Below are 21,670 nucleotides of genomic sequence, written 5' to 3'. Positions count from 1 at the left end.
AATCACTAAATGTTCATGAGACACTTGTGTTTTCTTGAGTGTAACAATAACTTAAGATAAACTTAGAGAACCTTGGAGACATTCCTTCTGAACCCAGACTCTTGTATCCCAGCACCTGGAGAAAAACTGGTAGATGTGTAGGCATCTGATTCCAAACTTATCCTCTTGAGTGCCTCTTTCTCATCCCTACATTTCTCTCCCCACCTCCCTATCTTTCTGTAGTTAATGGTCCACTTGTCTATTCATTCTTCCCGAGGGGAAACCTGGGGGAGTCCTGGATGGGAGTCTACCAACAGATATTTGGTGCTGCTATATAACAAATGGAAGGAGTTCTGGTAGCATAGTGGTTATGAGTTGGGCTGCTAACCTCATGGTTGTTGTTGTTGTTGTTAAGTGCCTTCGAGTCGGTTCCGACCCATAGCGACCCTGTACAGGGTTTCCGAGGGTGTAAATCCTTACGGGAGTAGAAAGCCGCATCTTTCTCCCGCGGAGCGGCTGGTAGTTTCGAACCGCTGAACCTTAACGTTCGCAGCCCGATTCGTAACCACTACGCTACCAGAACTCCATGGTTAGCAGTTCGAAACTACAAATGGTTCTGTGGGGTAAAGATGAAGCTTTCTGCTCCTGTAAAGATTTACAGCCTCAGAAACCTTATGCAGGGTCGCAGAGTCAAACCGACACCACTACATGTAACCACCACCATATAACAAATGATACTGTACGATAACACTGGACTGAAAGGTCAGTTTGAATCACAAGTTCTACAGTTCAGACTCACTAGCCACTCCTTAGAAATCCTAGACAGAGTAGCTATGAGTTGAAACCAATTTGATGACACTTAACAGCAACAACAGCATAAAACAAATACCACAAATGGATGGCTTTAACAAATTTATTGCTTCACAGTTTTCGAGGCTAGAAGCCCATATTCAGAATACTGGCTCTAGTGGATGCTTTCTCTGGATTTTAGAGGAAGGTCTTTGTCTGTTTAGTTCTGTTTTCTAGGAGAGCTTCATGTCTCTTGGCCTTGATCTTTCCCCATCTCTGCTTCTCTCATTTGTTTAATCTCAAGAGATTGATTTAAGATACATACTACACCAATCCTGCCTCATTAACATTAAAAAATAAAACCAAAAACACAACCCATTCCCAAATGGGCTTGTAATCATAGGCATAGAGGTTAGGATTTATAACACATGGAATTTTTCTGGGATGGGGTGGGAACACAATCCATAGCATGGACCTTTCCTGCCTTGTAGACACATCTCAGATTCTGCTGAGTTGCAGAATCTTTTCCCTATCCCTGCTGCCACACCCTTGGCCCAGCTCATAGTGACCCTATAGGACAGAGTAGAATTGCTCCCGTAGGGTTTCTGAGGCTCTCTTATGGAAGCAGACAGTCTCGTTTTTCTCCCACAGAGCCTCAATTAAAAAAAAAAAAAATTCCTTTGATAGCTTTATAAAATTAGAAAATACTTACATGAGAGTAAGGAGTAAAGCATGGATGAATATAAGGACAAAAACTACACAAATACACTGCTTAATGGTAATCTTACAAGCGTAACATATAAGTATATATGTAAATTTAAGGACCTCTGGTGGCATTGAGCTAAAACTGAAAGGTTTGCAATTCAAAGCCACCAGGCACTCTGGGAGAAAGATCTGTCTATCTACTCCAATAAAGATTTACAGTCTTGGAAATTTAGGGTCACTATGAGTTGGAATCGGCTCGATGGCAGTAATTGTGGTTACACATATAAATTTGATAATGGATTGAAATCAAGTATAAACCATCATGTTAACATAAAGCTGTTTACTAACTTTCAAACTCTGGAGAGTGTCCAGAAGTTAAATTTTCTCTCCAGGAGCAGCAGACAGTGATGGACTTCAGGGTTGATGTGACCCTATTCTACATCTAGAACCTATTTTGTAGGGTTGGTGGCAGATATACTGAGACCCCTGTTGAAAAGTTGCTTTGCTTAAGAAATTTGTATTCTAACGAAAATCTAAAAGTATTTGAACTTTATCTTTCCTGTGTCTCAGACTCTTGCTTTGTTTTCCCTCCCCTCCCCTCCAGTACACATCCAGCTCAGGTTTTACCATATCCTTGGTGAGCACAGGTACTGTGGAAGGCACCTGACTTCTTATCTTGGGGAGGGAAGCTCAAGCTCTGTTGTTGTTCACATCAATGTGATCTCCCCCCCCCATCTCTTTGTGAATTGAGTGATAGTTTACAGAGCATATCAGTTTTCCATTCAACAACTAATACACATTTTGTTTCATGTCACCAATTGGTGTTCCCTCAATGTAGCATTCTTTACCTCACTTGTTCCTTGTATTTCCCACTTCCATTCATTCTCCTTTCTTAACTCTTCCAACCTTCTGAACTTTGTCCTTGGGCCATTGCTGCCCTTTTGATCTGAAATGGTTGATTATTCTAAGGTGTGCAGGCCTTCCTATTGTTATTATTGTTCCTTTTATACACCTGTCTTATTTAGCTGAAAATTGAGCTATGGAGGTGAGTTCATTTCCAGACACATGAAGGGGTTCCAAGGTTCATAGGCCTGGGGGATCCACCAGTTGCTATTTGATCAGTTAGCCTGTTCTTATTTATTTATGATTTTGAGTTTTATTCTACAATTTTCTCCCATTCTATCCAGGACCTTCTATGATCTCTTTCAGAACAGTTGGTAATGGTAGCTGGGCATCATCTAGTTCTTTTCTTTTTTTGTCTTTCAACTTGAAGGCAGAAAGTTAAGAAAGGTTGCTTCTTCAAGCAAAGTTAAGAAAGGCTATTCAAGTTTTCCTTAGTCTTTGCCTCTTAGACTTCCAGAGCTTCCTTAGCGAACAGACAGACTGCAGGGACCCTCACAGCCTCTCAGGCTAGAGCTTAGCTCACTCTCAAACCTCCCTGCCCTTGGTTTTGGGGAGGGACAAGGTGGGGAAAGGAGTGTTCGTTGCAGGTGAAGTAAAGGACTGGATTTTTTTTTTTAAAAGTTTTTATTGTGAATTATGTGGGTGTACATGGGAGGACATCAATTTTACATTCATCTTGTTGTATTTCATTTTGTTGCAATGATTACAATCTCCTCCGTGCATCATCAAATAACCCCATAGGTCTGCCCCCCTTCCATCAGCACACAGCCTCTCTCCCTCCCTGAGTCCAGTGCCCCCAGCTGCTCCATCTGTACGTCATTGTGGGTCGGGTCCCACATTCCGCTCTTCTCTCTTGATGGTTCCAGGAATCTCTGCCCCTGGACTGCAAAATCAGTCACTCTCCTCCTTTTGTTACAAAACATCTAGCTTTGCATTTCCAACCCTCACAGTCAGTCCTGATGGCAATTATTTACAATTGTACGGCACGAGTCTTATCCCCATCTGCTTTAATTAGCCCCATCCCAACAGGTTGGAAATCATTCACTAGAGAGTCTACATTCCCCCGCCCTGTCTGAAACTAGGCTCCCTCTTGAAAGCTTGGAAGCCAGTCACTTCCTGCCTTTGTAGCCTCCTCCATTTTGGGTAGCCAATGTCTAAGTTGTCCATCCCTGTCAACTCTGTGTATTGATGGGGTGGAAGTGATCCTCACTGTAAAGATTTGTTCCCTTTTTTGAGCTATTACATCCATAAGTATAGGTAAAGTTCATCAAATTGTAGTGGGTTACTTTTTTTTTTTTTTTTGTCTTCTTTCATCTTCTAGTCAAGTTCTAATCATCCAGCCATTGAAGCCAGGTCATGTGGGTACTATCTGGAAGTATGGGTGTTCTTGTGCATCAACCCTCACTTCATATCAGCTGGATGCTTCAATCTCTGCTCTAGTCTTCTGTGGCCATGTCACTGCCTCTAGGCCCAGTTACAGGCTGAAGACAGACTTGCAAACTTTCCATTGTGATGTTTCTGGCTGTTCCTTCTCTCTCTCTCAAGTGTCTATTTTACAGTGGTTGGCAAGGGAAGCCAAGAATCAAGACAGCCAAGCATCTTAACATTGTTCCCCTCTTTACCCATTCAAACCATGCCTTAATCTCTGTATCCCGGAGCCCTGTTGTTCCCAAGGTTGTGCATACATCATCATTTACCTCTGACCCACTTAGCCCATCCAAACCTGCCTAATTATTCTCCCATCCGGAAGGGTTGGACTTTACCTTGCTTTTTGTTTTGTTTTGTTTTTTTCCGTTTTGTTCTATCAGTTTTGGGTCTGCACTGACGATTGTTTTCTGTACTTCCTTTTAAGTTGTGCTTCCGTTTTCTTGTTCGAATATGCCCATTGAGGGGTCAAATGGTGTTTCGTCAGCCAACTGCCATTGAGCCCATTCAACCTAACAGACTGTTTCTAAGACTATCTTTACAGCTCATACAACCTCATCTTTCTCCCAAGGAGTGGCTGGTGGGGTTTGAACCACTGACCTCAGCAGCGCCACCAGGGCTCCTTATCCTAGCCTAGTAGGCACATTGCAACCAAAGCAGTCACTCATATCAGAGCCAGTACTTTGGGCAAATGTTCCATACTGTTACTAGGAGCTGCTCCCAACTGCATGGGTTGGGGGAGGCTGTACCTGGCATGTGGAACAACCTCAGTCCTTTGGGGGCTGAGTTGTAAAGTTTGCTTCCTGCCCATGTACCTCTTGTGACAAAAAACTCAGCACATGGAAAGCTTCCAGAAGGGCCCAACCCTTGGGCCCTGCGCCCTTATACTGAGCAGGGCTTTGTGTTGTGCTGGCAGGGACAGACACAGTCTAGAGAGGGACATAGGTCATGAACGCCAGGTATACTCAGGTTCTGGGGAAAACAAGGGCACATTTGTGCTCCATGTGTGTGGGCAGCACATTGCTTTCAGACCTCTGGTGAGCTCTGACTTCCACTAGACCCTGAGAAGTGCATGAAGCCATGTGGTGGAAGGCAGGCAGCAGGGATGGGTGCAGATCTGGATTCCTGCCTTCCATATATCCATATACTGATGCCATCTCCTGGGGCCTAGTGCTCCCATTGCTATACAGGGGATAGGGAGAGTTCCCCACCTCCTGCTGCAGTGACAACTATGTGATGTTAGCTGTAAGGACCCTTGATGGCACAGTGGGTTAAACATTTGGCTTGCTAACTGCAAGGTCAGTGGTTTGAATCTGGTAGCCACTCCCGAGAGCTCTCTGCTACTATAAAGATTGATAGTCTTAGAAACCATATATTGAGTTGCAGTGAGTGGAATCAACTCAATGGCAGTGGGTTTGGGTGGATTGTATTAAAGGAAGAGGGGCAAAGAACTGGGCACCTGACAGTTTGCTGTCTTCACCTGGATCTTGAGGCTCTACCAATGAGCATCTCTGAGCACAGGCTGCCCCACTGAGAAGATTCACATTCAAATTGAGATTGATGAGGAGAACCATGATTAGCCTTTGCATGATGCTAGTCCTGCCTCTAGGGAGCTTGGTGACTCCAGATGGTAAGCACTGGACTGCCGTCCAGAAAGTCTGCAGTTTGAGCCCACCAGCCACTCTGCAGGAGAAAGATGAGGCTTTCAAATGGTCCCCAAATATTTTAAAAGCCTAGGAAACCCTGTACAGGGTTGCTATGAGTGCTTGCTATGAGTTGATTCCAACTCCACAGCACATAACAACAACAGGAAACCCTAAACAGTATCACTATGACTGTAACTGACTATAAGGCACTTAACAACAGTGGTGGCAGTGGTTTAAACCCACTAGCTACTCCAAGGGAGAAAGATAAGACTGGCTGCTCCTGTAAAGATGACAGCATTGGAAACCCATAGGACAGTTCTACCTTGTCCTATAGGGTTACTATGAGTTAGAATTGACTCGATGACCTAGTTGAGCATAGAAGATAGTCTGTTGTTCAACTTCCTTTAACTGTAACAAACACCAGACCCCTATTTAAGGCAGGTTTATGCCCCTTGACCTCAAGTGTCCAGCTTTATCTCTGTCAGGTTTCTTCTTTGTTAGGCACTGCCTGGGTGGGTGGATTCTTAAAATGTTCTTGGCCCAGCATGAATGCTTACTGCAGAGCTAGGAAGTGCTATCTATATATGCTCATGCTTTTGTCATTGGAAATATTGCGAAGCACTATTCCAGTGCAAACTGCCTCTCCTGTTCTATCTATGTTCAGTGGCAGTATCAGCCTCCCAGCCTACTGCTTTGGGTACAGAGATGTTCCGGAAAGAGCCATTAGCTCTCTGCCTCCTGGTCCTACTTCACACTGGTTCTGTGTTTTAGGGTCTCTCTGAACCTTGGCTTTACCACCTATAAAGTGGGGTTAACCTGCCCATTTCTAGTTGAGAGGATCTCAAGGAACCCTGGTGGTACAGTGAGTTAAGTGTTGGGCTGCTAACCACAGGTCATTGGTCCAGATCAGATGAGGCAGTCTGTTGCTGTAAAGGTTTACAGTCTCGAAAACTGTGTGGAGAAGTTCTATTCTGTCCTATAGTGTCGTTATGAGTTGAAGTCAACCTGATTGCCTTGGGTTTGGTTTTTACTTTTGGAATTATTAGAGCAAGAAGCCCTTGTAGTGTGGACATTTAAGTGCTTGGCTGCTAACCAAAAGTTTGGCAGTTCAAACCCACCTACCAGCTCCCCAGGAGAAAGGCCTGTTGATCTGCTCCATAAAGATTACAGCCTAGAAAACCCTACAGTTCTACTCTAGCCTATAGAGCAGGGGAGGGGAACCTTTTTTCTGCCAAAATTTTTAACATCACTATGGGCCATACAAAATTATCAATTAAAAAAATTAACTTACTATATTTGGTCAAACGTGTGGCACTGTGGAATAAGCACTGGATCGTAAGGTCAGTGGTTTAAACTCACCAGCCACTCTTTGGAACCCCTATGTAGGAACCAACTTGACGGCACTTAACAACAGTGTGATGGCTGCAATTGTGGTTGCCTTGGCAGGCCAGACCAAATGATTTTGTGGGCTTTATACTGCCTGAGGGTCAGATGTTCCCCAGCCCTGCTTGCAGGGAGTCCTGCTTTCCATGAGGGTCGTGGGACACGAGCGAATACATGGAAACGTCGGATGAAGAAATGAGTACAATTTGTGAGGCTTTCAGCTTGTAGGGCTCTCTGACTATTCCCTCCAGCTTCTTCCCTCTGCCCAACAAGTCTTTATTTTTTATACTTCCACTACACAGTACATGCATTGACACTTTTATCATTTCTTGAATTATTACACAGTTGGTCACAACATTCTTGCACCTGGTCATTAGACAACCTTGACAAGAATATGTCTATGATGTTCAGACTGACCTTCATCTCCTTGCCCAGCATGCGATTAAACTGTTTCTTTTTGTTTCTATTAAAAGATTATAAACTTCTATCCTACATAATGTGCTATTATTTTCGTAATAAAGGTATTCATTAAATCACTTAAGAGCTATGTGGCATAAAGCCCAACTTAGTTATTAGCTGCAAGAAATGTAGATTATTAAGTCAAAACTATTCTTCATTTAAGTTCCTTATTGTCTACTTGTTTACGCAGGTGTCTGTATGTGAGAATTCTAGCTAGTGACTGGGTGTGGTGAGGCCTATGGGGGTAGGTCAGCTTGACTCTAAATGCTATCTGTTTTTGTGGCCTCACAAATGCAGTTATTTAGGTTTTCTATGGAAAAGGAGTAATTTACACAGTTTCTCTTTGTATTCAATCCACCAAGGCTGAAAGCAATTGCTGCTAAGCTAGTTTTTCCTAAGGTTTGTAAAACTCACAGTGAAAGCTGAGAATATTGCCAAATTATATATTTTTATAAGTAAATTCAGGGCTAACTTGAAGGGAAGATAGGGGTCAGCTTTTGAGAATCATATGCCGTGCATAATGTCTCTCCTCTTTATGCGGCCTTGCCAAGCACTGAGAGTTAAGCGCTTCCCGTACCTGCTATAGAGTCACTGAGTTGGAATTGACTTGATGGCATTGGGTTTTGAGGGGAGAGTCTCAAGCTGTCCTGTATGTTGTTGCCTTGTCAAATAAATGTCATTAAAATCGACTTCTTTGTTAGGCTATCAGTCTTGTCTCAGCCCGTCTCTTTTTTTTTTTGTTTTGTTTTGTGGGAGGGGGGTGGTTTTGAAAGTGAATGATGCTTGGAACTGGTGCCACCCATATTGTTGTTAAGTCAATTCACACTCATAGTGACCCTGTGTAGCATTTCCAAGGAGTAGCTGGTGGATTTGAACTGTTGGCCTTGTTGAAGTCTAGTGCTTATCCTACAGCACCACATACGGAACATTGCAGACATTCAGTTAATGTTCTTTTCCTTCTCTCCCATAGATGTACCAGCACTTTTTAAAAACCTAAAATCATTTCCAGACCAACATGCACTCTATACTACCTGGCCTGACACAAAATGGTGTGATCAGACCACATGCGGTGTTGAATTAGACAAATGCATGTGCTTATGGTGGTGGCTCTGGAGTACTGGTGAGTCACTGTAGGATAAGCACTGAGCTGTTAACTACAAGGTTGGCTGTTGAAACCTACCAGCTGCTCATTGGAAACCCTATACAGTGTTGCTCTGAGTAAGAACCAACTGGATAGCACTTAGTCACAACTAACAACAGCATAATGTACCATGTCGTTTTTATACACCTCTGTGTACAGCAGGTTCATGCCCTTGACAGGCAAGACTCAGAATTTCAGGTGAGTGAGGGACCATCTCTGGTGAAGGAGAAAGCCAGGGTCTGGACCCACTTGCTCAGTATTTCAGCCTCTGCTCTCGATAATCCACTGCTGATTTGACAGCTGTGTAAGTGATGGCCTACTAAACCAAAATACAGTTGCTATGTATAGTATGTAGAATAACTTGGAAGGGAGTGGCTGTGGGATGGCATATTCTGATTTTATTGCTGATGAGGAATTTTTAGCACAGGGAATGGTAAAATAAGCCAGGTAAAGTATAAAGCCACAGCAAAAATAATTGACTTTCAGATTTCTGTTACCTCAGCCCTTTGTAGCCAGAGGGATTTGTTATGTATTGTTTTGTGTGCCTAGCCTGTTACTGTTATTAAGTGTCGATCTGTCGATAAGTTGGCTCTGACCCATAGCGATTCTGTACAGGGTTTCTGAGGAGCAGCTGGTGAGCTTAAACTGCTGACCTTGCAGTTCATATCGACTTTGCAGTCCAGTGCATTGACCCACAGTGCCACCAAACCCACTACTGTTAATTCAGACTGGTTGTTGTTATTGTTGTTAAGTGCCGTTGAGTCAGTTCTGACCTATAGTGACCCTGTATAGGGTTTCCGAGGAGTGACTGGTGAGCTTGAACCACCGATACTACAGTTCAAACTGACTTTGCAGTCTAGTGCATTAACCCACAGAGCCGCACCAGGACTGCACTTTAGACTGGTAGCAACCCTATAAGACAGAGTAGAGCTGCTCCATAGGATTGCTGGGGAGTCCTGTGAGCACTGTGAGTTAATGCACCAGACTGCAAAGTCATTTAAACTGCAAGGTTGGCGGTTCAAGCTCACCAGCTGCTCCTCAGAAACCCTATACAGGGTCGTTGTGGGTCAGAACCTACAGACTCTACAGCACTTAACAATAACATAAATCTTAACAGAAGCAGACTGTCAGCTTTCTTCAGCAGAGTGGCTAGTGGGTTCAGACTTTTGGTTAACCCAATGCATAACCCACTGTGCCACTATCGATGTGGCAGGTAGGAGGTTTTTAGATTTTTAAGGAGCCCATTTCCAGCTGTGTACATGACTCTAGTATAATCTGGGTCTCCATTTCTCCCTTGTTGAACAGCTGGTTGGGTTTTTGTGGTGAACCTGATGTAGCAGGCCCTGTTGGGCCTAGGCATATCTTACCCACCTCTGTTCCTTCATGTATTGACCAAACCCGAATACACACACCTTGTTAGAAAGCCCAACGATGGTGACAGTTCTGCAATGTCAGTAAATACTCTAGTGAAACTCATTTCCTTGTTGCTTCACTCACACTTTCTTTTTCCCTCTGCGTCTGTCTGTGGGTTTCTTATAGTCTCTTTTCATGGTTCTGTGGTTCCATTTCCCATCCTTCAAGGCCTATCTCAGTGCCTGTATTCCACGAAGCTGTTACCCTCTGCTTTGTCTGTAGCACATCCTCTGCTCTGACCTGAAGGCTCTAGAGCAGTGTTTTTCAGCTCTCTACCCAACCTCAGCAGCCCACAGGATGGCTCTTCTTTCTGGAGTTTTTAGATATACATGCTTCCTGTTTAACAAAGTTAAAAATTAGCCAATGATACCAAGGGATTTTGTTTTCTTTAAACTTTTTATTGTAAATTGGTTGAATGTTTACAGAGCAGATTAGTTTTCCATTTAACATTTCATACACATTCTATTTCACATCATTGATTGCCATCCTTACAATGTGACATAACTCATCTCACTTCCTCCCTGTGTTTCCTGTTTTCATTCTTCCTTTCCCAACCCTTCTGAACTTTGCCCTTGAGCCAATGCTGCCCATTTCATCTCACATGGCTGATTAAGGAGCTCTGGTAGCATAGTGGTTACGAATCAGGCTACTAATCTCATGGTCAGCAGTTCAAAATTACCAGCTTTTCTGCGGGAGAAAGATGAGGCTTTCTGCTCCCGTACAGATTTATAGCCTTGGAAACCCTGTACTGGGTTGCTATGAGTCAGAATCGACTCCATGGCACATAACAACACTTCCCTAGTGTTATTGTTCCCTGTATAGACCTGTCTATTGTTTGGCTGAAAATTGAGCCTTGGGAATGAGTTGATTTCCAGACCTGAAGGGTTCAATTAAGGGGTCATTGTCTTGGGGGATTCCACCAGTTTATTCAACCGATAAGCTTGATCTTTTTTAAGATTTTGAGTTTTGTTCCATGTTGTTTTCCCACTTTTAATGTGACTTGTGATGGGACCTTTTCAAGCAGTACAGGCATCCCGACTCTCTCCACAGTATTGATCTGACATCAGAATGGCTTGGGTCTTTGCCCTGCTGATGGGATGGTTCCTCTTTACATCCTTGCTCCTCTGTACTTTTTCTCGTGGTGCTAACTTTGGAAGAGGCTTGACTATCTCCCTCATTCCATGTGAGCTGCCTGAGCTAAATAATAATCACTGACCTTGTTTCTTTTTACTTCACTCTGCCAGGGAGCCACAGCTCTCTGTCTCTCAGAGGTTTGAAGACCTCTGTCATGTCATCTTTAAATCTTTTCCCAGGCCCTTGGTTCTCCCAGTTTCAGCTTTTCTGAACAGCCTCCATCTGAGATGGTCTCTTTATGTGTGCTACCCAGAACTGGACATGGTGTCTGGAGCTGATAACTCAGGACATGGTCATTAACACAGGACACAGACTTTTGACTGGTGATGCCCTCATGTGTCACAGGGTTCTTCATAGACCACACTTTGGGCCTATTTTGTATCACCACAAGAATTTCATTCTGTGACATGAATTGGTGGGATTGGGTTTCAAAGATGTGTAGGTATGTCTGACCTCTTCCAGCTTCCAGGCCACTAGGAGGTGACTCGTCTCTAAGGGGGCTCTAGGTCATCCATTCTTCAGTAGTTGGAGCACCAGCTCTTAATCCAAACTTGTTTCTGTAGTTTGTAAATATCTTAGTGGCCGTTAAGAGAAAGGAGCCCTTTACTAGCCAGGGTATAGTGTGCTTTTTGGAATAAGAGGCATTTGAAATATGTCTTGAAAGATGAACAGGTTTAGACATATGCTGGGACAGGCAGAGCAGTAGGGTGACAACATACTTAGAGGCAGGGGAGGGGAACGGATTCTGGTCCAGTGTGGTGAAATTCTGCACACTGTACCAAGGGTCTTGGTTGGGATCTCTGGAATGGTGGGCAGTGCCTCTGCAAGATTCTTGGTGGAAAAGTTCATAGTTTTGGATTTTCAAAAAGAGGATTGTGACCCCCCACACTAGTTAAGATTCACCAGGCTCCTCTGGGTTTCTCAAATTAGATTATACATGAGATTTGGACAATTGATTTTCCAGGTCCCATCCTAGATCCACGACCACCTCACCCTCCCCCCCCAAAAAAGAGGAAGAGATGTTGCCAAAATTGAGGCCTACGCTGGATTTGATTGACAGTGGAGTAGCTATGTAGAGTGGTCATCTGCCTCCCCAGGCACCCTCAGGAAGGGTGGGTGCCTGCATCTGTTTGTTAGTGCTTATAGGACTACTAGAGCCTAGTTTAGTTGGCTGCACTCCAGACTCACCACATCAGGCTTTCTGGAGTCTGTGGATATACTTTTTCTCTTCAAAACTGCTGGGCACCCTACCAGGCCTCTTGAAAATTCTCTGAGCACACAGAAATCTGTATCTGGGTTTAGAAGTGTATCTCTATTTCTACTCTTCTTTGGTGACACTATTATTGATAAGCCACTCTGTGGCAGTAAGATGAGGCTGCCTGCTCTTATAAAAATTAACAGCCTTGGAAACCCCTGTGTATACAAGGGGTGGGGAACATCTGGCCCTTGGGCCGTAAAAGGCTTGTGAAATCATTTGGTCTAGCCCTGCCAAGGCAACTGCAGTTTCAGCTATCACATTGTTGTTGTTGTTAGGTGCCATCAAGTTGGTACCGACTCATAGCGACCTATGCACAGCAGAACGAAACACTGTCAGATTCTGGGCCAACCTGTCTCTTCCTTTGTCCTTCTCACTCCTTCTCTTCCTCCTTTTTTGCCCTGTTCTCCCCTTCCCCAACCCTAGCTCTTCCCCTGCCCTCTCCCTTCCCCCTCTATTGCCTCTCCCCTCAATCCTCCCTCCCCTGCCTTTGCTCTTCCCCTCCCCCTATCATTGGGGGATGTCTAGGGATGCCTTGTGTGGGTGTGTGAGCTCTTCCCTGTCTTACTGTCCATACCTCAAAGTCCCTAGGAGCAGGACTCATGTGTACCCAGGATATTTATGGAGGCCACAGGGCAGTTGGCAAGTTGAATAGCCCCTCCAGTTCCATGCTCTCCCCCTACACGCGTGGCAAGAAAGTCAGGCTCCACATAGTCCAGATCACTTTTCTCCCACTGCTGGGGTTTCTGCCACCACAGACAGCAGCTGCCTCACTGCATATTAGATTAGTGCATAGAAATGGCATCTCACCCTCCTTACCAGTGACCATCTCTGCTCACTACATCACTCATTCAACATCCCCAGGTTTAGCCTCCACCCCAGACTTGCATAACCTGAATTTCTGGGGCCTGGTGGTATAGGCTGGGTGAGTGTTGGACAGCTGGGCTTGTTGGCTGCGTTTGGAGGTGCAAGCATTTCTCATTGGCCTATTCACATTTGAGGCCCGTTGTGATGGGCATGCTGCTACACTCCAATCTCAGTGTCTGGTTCTGCCATTTTGACTCCCCACAGTGCTTTATGTGGTGGGCACAGGGTCTTTAGGGCTGGATGTGGGCTTCGATCCCTAGCCTCTGTGCTACTGTAGCTGCAGCTGCACATGAATGAGGGAGCTTCTCCTGATTCTAAAGCTGCTGCGTGGGTGGGTTAAAGAGAAGGTTGCAGAGGCTGAGGAGCCAGGGCTCTCTACTGGGTGTCACCCTGAGATCACAGGTAAGAAAGCACCTGAGGGATGCAGAGGAGGCCATGTGTCACTGTGAGTTGGAATCGACCTGATGACAATAGGTTACCATCCCAGATTCTTTTTCCTCCTAAGGCTCAAGCTTCTTATCCTTTCACCAAACAAGAGGACCAGATGCGAGTGATGGTGCATGCTGGATGGCTTAGGCTAGAGTGCTTGTTGGCTGTCATTTAGTGCAAAATTGAAAGACAAGTAACGCGACAATTTCAGACTAAAGATATATCCATGTCCCGCAGGGCTCTGATGTTATCATGGTGGTGTGCTTTCTGGATGAACTCGAATTTGCATCATTAACTATATGATAACAGCATTCCTATTGGCAAAGGGTTCTACTTCTCACCCTTTATTATCTGCTGTTCTCAGGAGCCTGGTGGTGCAATGGGTTAGGCATTGGACTGCTGACTGCAAAGTTGGCAATTTGAGCCCACCAACTACTCCAAAGAAGAAAGATGCGACTGTCTGGAAACTGTATCGGGAAGTTCTACTCTGTCCTATAGGGTCGCTCTGAGTCAGCATTGACTTGGCAGCAGTGGATTTGGTTTTATTTGCAACTCTGGGTATTAGTCCTCCATTTTGCAGCTGAAGAAACTGATGCTTGGGGAAGATTTCCTGTTACTCTGGCCTAGAGTAAGAGTCTGTTCTGTGTACTGTGCATCTGGCCGTGGCAGGGTCCCTGTGAATTGCACTACAGTGTGGGGTAGACACTTCTGGCTTGCTCTGATCCCATTGTATTCATCTTTTGTAGCCTCAGCATTGAGGCCGAATTGGCACCTAAAATTTCTTAGGGTGGAAGAGTCAGGTGGGGATCCCGTTTGGTGACTCCTCTCAGGAGTTGAGGGTAACTGAAGGTAGGAGTGGTCACTGACCCAAAGAGAGAGGTGGTCTGGACTAGTCTAATACAAGCACTGTCACCGTCATGTTCAGTGGATCCTAGAGGCACAGGTGAGGGATTTGTCTCCACAAGTCAAGACATCTGTGCCCACTTCAGCTCGGGGATCAGGTTAGCATTTTCCTCTGTGGTGGTATTATTGCTTAGTTTAATTGCTAGAGTAGACCAAGTGAGTTAGGAGGGGGCTTATTATGTGGTGCCTTCCCCTGTTTGACACCCCTTTATGCTTTGTCAATCAACAGGAGCTTGAAGAAATCCGCAAATGTGGGATGAAAAACTTCCGTAACATCCAGGTTGATGAAGCTAATTTATTGACTTGGCAAGGGCTAATTGTTCCTGTGAGTATTGAACCCTTAAACTTCTTAATAGACTGTATGGTTGTGCGTGTGCTATTAGGCTTCTCTCTGCTCAGAAGGAGGCTCTTCGTCTAGGTAGCCAGCAGGTACACACAAATAGGTCATCATTCTGGCCTGTAAGTCAGGGAACACAACCTTGAGTTCATTGCTGTGTCCTGATTTTGTAAAATTCCAAGTTCCTGAGCTCTCCAGATGGAGGTTTTGTACCCTGGAGAAGGAAGAATTGTGTGTCTTCTGTTCTTCAACTGTTTTCCTCTACCTTCTGCATTCCTGGCCTCACTTACCAAGATAGGTCTTCTTCTTCTGACCTCTTGAGAGGTGGCACAGCCTCTGTTTGCTTCTTCCTGCTTGGCTCTGTATCTGTATCTCTATCCCTCTGGGCACTTGTGTCCTGGGTTTTTCCCTGGTACCCACCAACATTTTGCCTCCCATGCCTCAAACCCCCTTTCCTAGTGGTCTCCATGCTCCCCTCCTCAGGGCCTTCTCTGAGACTATGCTTTCATCAGCTGTTCCCCTCAGCTCCAGGCTTGGCTCCTGCTCCTAACAATTCAGCTGCTTTTCCTGGCCTTGTGACTCTTGACTGAGTATCTGTTCTTGGTGCATCTTATAGCCTCCTTACCCTCCAGAGACTTGACTGGTGTTTACCTCCCGTCTGCTGACACTGCTACAGACCAGTACACAGGGAACCCCCTCTTCTGTTGATGTCTGCCTGCTTGGCATCTGGTGTCTCTGGAGCCCAGGCAGCACCCTGACCACCAACTGTTCTGTAACCCATGTATCACTTACCCTAGCCTGCTGCCTTCTAACTCAAATGTGGATCTTGTTCTGGTCTCTTTGCTCTCTCATTCTGCTTCACTGGGTTCTTACTTTTGCAGGGTGTCCATGTTTCCCTAGCCAGCTTGTCTCTGGGAGTTGCCCCATCTCTCCACTGGGTTGGGAGGAAGGTGAGGGATACTTACCAGCACGTCATGTGGCCTTGAGATCAGCCATGCTCATAGCTGTGACCTCTACCGGGGCACCCCATCCTTCCTGGTCTTATCCTTATGCCTAGCCCAGTCCTCAGTCGTTACCCCTTACTTTTTCATAGGTATATCTACTCCTGGGTCAAGAAGAATATAGAACCTGCATTCTCCTTGACAGTGATTATGACTTTTTTCAGAAGTCCCTGAAACGGAGAATTGTAGAAATCAGATTTGCATTTGATTTTCATAACCATCTGGATAGCAAAGGAAAGATGTGCTCTGTAGTGTTTTAACAAATACTCCAAAACACAAAGCCGCTGCTGTGTGGAGTCCAATTCATCGCAACCCCTACAGGAAACCTTGAGATATTTCTGAGGCTGTCAGTCTGTACGGTAGCAAACTGTCACACTTTTTGTCTTGCAGAGTGCCTGGTGGGTTCCAACCTCCAACCTTTCAATTAGCAGCCAAGTACCTTAACCACTTTATCACCAGGCCTCCTTGGCAAGTGCTCAGAATGTTTACACTACGAGCTTCCTGTGTGATTGTGAAGGTGGAGCCTCTGGATTTTTTCATTCTTCAGGCACCAGTGGAAAAGCCCTTGAGTGGGAGAACTAGCCTTGGACTAATGTAGGTACTGGTCAAGTACTGAGTGGAAGGATGGCCAGACTTGCCTATCTGTCCCTTTTCTAAGATAGTGTGTGACATAAGGAGTTAACAATCTGTGGATCTTCTGAAAAGTTATAAAAATGACCCACTGAGGCGGCCTTCTGACATCTTGATGGTAGAGTGGGATGTGGTCTTGTTAGGCCAAAGATAGAGAATGCTTGGTACAACCACAGCCTGCTTGAGCCATGCCTAGAAAGCATAAGCCATAAACCAAGATTCAGGCCATGGCCAGGCTATTACCCCCTCCTTATAGCCTCTTCTCAGACCACCTTCTCACTGCCTCCCTGCATCTCTACCCAGAGCCCAGGCTTGCTGTGAGGCGCATGTAAAGCATCCTTTAAAGTGTTCTTCCCTCAAGTGGCAAAGGCATTCTTAGCAACTGTTCTCCTATGGGTTCACACTTATACCCCTGCCTGGGCCTCTGGTCTTGCTGCTTCATAGGGTCTGGACCAACTGGGAGTCTCCAACCAAACTCATCTGAGATCCTGCCGCTTGGTGTGAAAACAGTGCCAGACTGAGCCTGCCTTACAGCAGAGTGCTGGTCTGTGAGCATTGCTCAGTCAAGTTCCCTGGCTGCAGTCAGGGAGGAGGCAGGAGACCCCCTGGAAAGGGAGAGCTGTACAGGTGCATCCAGGTGGGGGACATCTTTTAACATTTTTATTGTGGTAAAATGTGTACAGCAAAACATTTGTCATTTCAACTCTTGTTGTATGTACCATTCAGTGACATTATGTTCACCATGTATACAACCATCATAAACAGTTTCTTTTTTCCTTATGGAAATTTATACACACCAGAACATTTGCCAGCACAACTTCCATATCAGTGACATGGATTATGTTTTTCATGTTGTACAATCATTCGTGCTATCTTTTGAAAAAAATATTTCACCGCCATTAACAATGCCCCTTTAGCATTGACTCTCCCTTGCCTCCTTCCTACCACCCATGGTAACTGTTAATAAACCTTGGTCTGTATATGAGGGGGCTTCAAATGGTTTGTGAAAAAATGGAATGAAAAGATAATGGCATTTTCCATGAATGTTTTGAAACCCCCTTCCTTCACGTATTTGCCTATTTTAAGTGACTTGTCTTTTTGTGACTGACTGACTGTTGTTGTTGTTATGTGCCATGGAGTCGGTTCTGACTCATAGCGACCCTGTACAGGATTTCCGAGGCTGTAAATCTTTATGGGAGCAGAAAGCCTCATCTTTCTCCCGTGGAACAGCTGGTAGTTTCGAACTGCTGACCTTGCGGTTCGCAGTCCGATTCATAACCACTACGCTACCAGAGCTCCTTGACTGACTTACTTACTAGGGTAACTCAAAAAGCATTATTACTAGGGTTCCAATTCATACATGCATATTGTGGCACTGTAGGATAAGCAGCAGACTTCTGACCACAAGGTTGGTGGTTCAAACCCATCAACGCTCCTCAGAAACCCTATACAAGGTTGCTGTGAGTCAAAACTGAAACGTCTGCACTTAACAACCACAACAACATTGTAAACAAAACATGTTTAAACGTTTCTGCCATTAGTGGATGGCTGCACATAAATGCGCTCTGTAATACATTTGTTTTAGTTAAGTTAGGGTGCTTTTAAAAGGGGATACTTTTTGTGCTTTGTGTGGTAGGAGGGACTATTTTGAAGTCACTGCTAATAGCAAAGATTTTGCACAACTCAGTTGGACATCTTCCCAAATCCATGTTGTGGCATGTTCCTTTCTTTTTGTAGCTGAGTACATTGTATGTATAGACTATGTTTTGAATATCCATTCATCTAATGAACATTTTCTTTATTTGTACACTTTGGCTTTTGTGAATAGCTCTGCAAAGAACATTGATGTACAGGTGACAATTATTTTCATATGCAATTTTTTGAAACCTGAAATTCAGAAATAAAACTGAAGGGAGAAAATATTATGCAAAATTCTGTCTTCCAGAAGCTTGGTTCATTATGGTTTGGGTCCCTGCCCTTCAGGAACTAGGCATACAGTAGTGGACTCATTGCATTAGAATTCTTCCTGACCATTTCCATAACTGCACAATAACCCATGAAATGAGAGGGCTTCAAACTTATCTTTCAATTCCGTTTTCCATGAACTTTTGAAACCCGCTCGTATTTGGGCAAAAAGAAAAACAAGCCTACTGTTACGGAGTTGATGTCGACTCATGGTGACCCCATTTGTTAACGAGCAGAAAACCATTAGGTTTTCAGTGGCTGATCACTCATGTAACCACTCATTTTATGTTAGCCGTTGAGATCCTTGCCACTTTCTGGTTTAATTATTCATTCTTAGACATCTTTATATGAAAATCTTAGTGTGTATTTGTTTTTCTGTTTTTTGTTTTTTTTTCAAAGTGAAAAGTTTACAGGGCAGATTATCAGTTTTACATTCAGCAAATCATACAACTTGTTTCATTACAATGATTATAATCACCACCATGTACCATCAGTTAACAGTATTTCTCTCTATCCACTTTACCTTTTTCTTTTCTTTTCTTTTTTATGTTTTATTGTGAATTGTGTGATAGTTTACATGGAGAACATTACCTTTGCATTCATCCTATTGTATATCATTACATTCCCATGGTTATAATCCCCTCCATGCATCATCAAACAACCAAAAGGTATACCCTGCAAGCCTGCCCCCAAGTCATCAGCACACAGCTTCTCTCCCTCTCTGGGTCTAAAGTCCCCAGCCGCTCCATCTCTCCATGTCATCATCTCTGCCTCCATGTCTCAAGTCACTGTTTCTCTGGGTAGGGTCCTGCATGCCACTCTTCTCCCTTGATGGTCCCAAGGACCTCTGCTCCTGGATTACAAAGTCATTCACTCCCCTCCTTTTTCTACAAAAAGTCTACCTCTACATTTCCAACCCTCACAGTCAGTCCTGACAGCAGTTATTCACTTTTGTACCACAAGAGACCTATCCCCATCTCCTTTCATCCGCCACGCCCAGACAGGTCAGATACTACTCAGTGGAGATTCTACTTTCTCCCATTCCCTCTGGATCTAGGCTCCCTCTTGAAAGCTTGTAAGCCAGTCACTTCTTGCCTTTGTAGTCCTCTCTGCACCCCCCCATTACCCCTCCATTTTGGGTAGCCAGTGTCCAAGTTGCCCATCCCTGTTTACCCTGAGTATCAAGAGGGTGGGAATGATCCTCACTGTACAGATTTGTTTCCTCTTTTGAGCTACTGCATCCATAGGTGTAGGTCAAGTTCATCAAATTGTATCAGATTACTCTCTTTTTTTCTCTTCTTTCTTCTTCTAGTTGAGTTCTGATCATCCAGCCATTGCAGCCAAGTCAAATGGGTATTTGCATGTGTGGGTGTTCTTGTGCTTCTCCCCTCACTTCTTATCAGCTGGACACTTCACTTTCCACTCTAGTCCTCTGAGACTATGTCACTGATTTGGGGCCCAGGAGTCCCCAGGTCTTGCCATACTGCTGGCCAATCAGGTCTCCACCGGGGTTTACAGGAGTCTGTTGAATGTCGTAGGACTTAGCTTGCAGCTTCATTGCTATTTTTCCCTCACTTCCTCTTATTTGTGACCAACGTGGTCACCAGTCACAGCGCATGTCTGCTCATGTATTCCCATTGAGTCTTAGTCTTGGAAGGGGGTTTGCCCTGAGGGGACCCGACCACTTGCCTTGATGTCTCCTGGACAAGCAACTTGCTTGTTCTTGTAGTATTTATTTATTTTCCTGTCGGTCTTTCTTTCAAGAAGTATCTTCTGTTCCTCTAGCCCGCTCCAGGCTGGTTTGCTTGTCCATTCAAGTAGAAATTTCCCACCCCAGAAGATTCTGGATGGGGTTCAGGATTCTACCCAAGGTCTTATGCAATGCAGAGGCTCCGCAGGAAGCCTCCTTCACTGGGCACATTGTAGCCCCATTTTAGGTATTCCAATCATTTATAGGCAGAAGACGGACTTACAAGCTTTCTATGGTGATATTTCTGGCTATTCCTATCTCACCCCCTCAAGTGTCTATTTTATAATGGTGTGTAAGGTAAACCACAATTCAAAAGACATCCAAGCATCTTAACAATATTTCCCCCGTTTTATCCATTCAAACCATGCCTCAATCCCTGTATCCCAGAGCCCTGTTGTTACAAGGTTGTACATACATCATTATTTACCACTGTCCCACTTAGCCCATGCAAACCTGCCTAACTGTTCTCCCATCCACTTTGTTCTTCCATTCTCTTCCCCCTTGAGTATTGCCCTCCTCCTCAACACCCAAACTATCCTGTGTCTATTCCCTACCCTGTGCTCCACCTTCCCCTCCCTTCCCTCACCCCACCCCCAGCATCCTGGTAACCAGCAAAGAATCTCCCCCCCCCCTTTGAGTATGGGCTCTTTTTCTTAGTCTTTTACAGTAGTGGTCCTATGCAGTATTTCTCCTTTTGTGACTGACTAATTTCACTCAACATAATGTCCTCAAGGTTCATCCATTTTATGTGGTGGCTTACAGCTTCCTAGCAGTTCTTCAAGGTAGTAGAATATTCCATTTTGTGTATGTACCACAGTTTGTTTATCCATTCTTCAATTGATGGGCACTTAGGCTGTCTCTATCTTTTTGCTATTGTAAATAGTGCTGCTATGAACATTGGTGTGCATCTATCTACTCGTGTTATGACTCATATTTCTTGTGGTAAGTACCAAGTAGAGGAATTGTTGGGTCATAAGATATTTCTATTTCCAACCTTCTAAGGAAGCACCATATTACTTTCTAGAGAGGCTGGACCATTTTGCAATCCCACCAGCAATGCAGGAGTGTCCCTCCACATCCTCGCCAACATTTATTGCCCTCTATTTTTTTGATCTTTGCTATTATTGCTGGTGTAAGATGATAACTAATTGTTTTGATTTGCATCTCTCTAATGGATAGTCATTGTGAGAATTTCATCATATGTTTGTTAGCTGCCTGGATTTGGTGAAGTGTCTGTTCATGTCTTGTGTCCTTTTTTTTTAATGTTTTATTGTGAATTATATGATAGTTTATATGGGAGAACTTTAGTTTTACATTCATTGCATCTTATATCATCTCACTGCCATGGTTCCAATCCCCTCCATGTATCATCAACCACCCAAAGGGTATATCCCAGAAACCCGCCCACTACACTTCCCCCTGCCTCCCTCCCCCCCCCAGTTTTTGGCCCACAGTCCCTTTCCCTCTCTGGGTCCAAGGTCCCCAGTCGATTCATCACTCCACGTCATCATCTCTGTCTCCATCTCAGGCATCTCTGTTTCTCTGGGTAGGGTCCC

At 44.6% G+C, this 21,670-nt stretch overlaps 1 protein-coding gene across 1 annotated transcript in view; it reads left to right on the top strand.

Annotated features, from left to right (window-relative positions):
• Positions 1-21,670, top strand: part of UBE2L3 (ubiquitin-conjugating enzyme E2L 3) — a 103,363-nt gene that overhangs the window by 13,041 nt on the left and 68,652 nt on the right. Inside the window, exon 2 of the mRNA XM_006875801.1 lies at positions 14,661-14,756. Coding sequence (XP_006875863.1) covers positions 14,661-14,756 — 96 coding nt within the window. The remainder of the gene's footprint in view (positions 1-14,660; positions 14,757-21,670) is intronic.

Source organism: Chrysochloris asiatica, unplaced genomic scaffold, assembly GCF_000296735.1.
Source record: "Chrysochloris asiatica unplaced genomic scaffold, ChrAsi1.0 scaffold00340, whole genome shotgun sequence".
In the NCBI taxonomy this organism is placed as follows: Eukaryota; Metazoa; Chordata; class Mammalia; order Afrosoricida; family Chrysochloridae; genus Chrysochloris; species Chrysochloris asiatica.
This window is presented reverse-complemented; position numbering and strand designations above follow the sequence as displayed.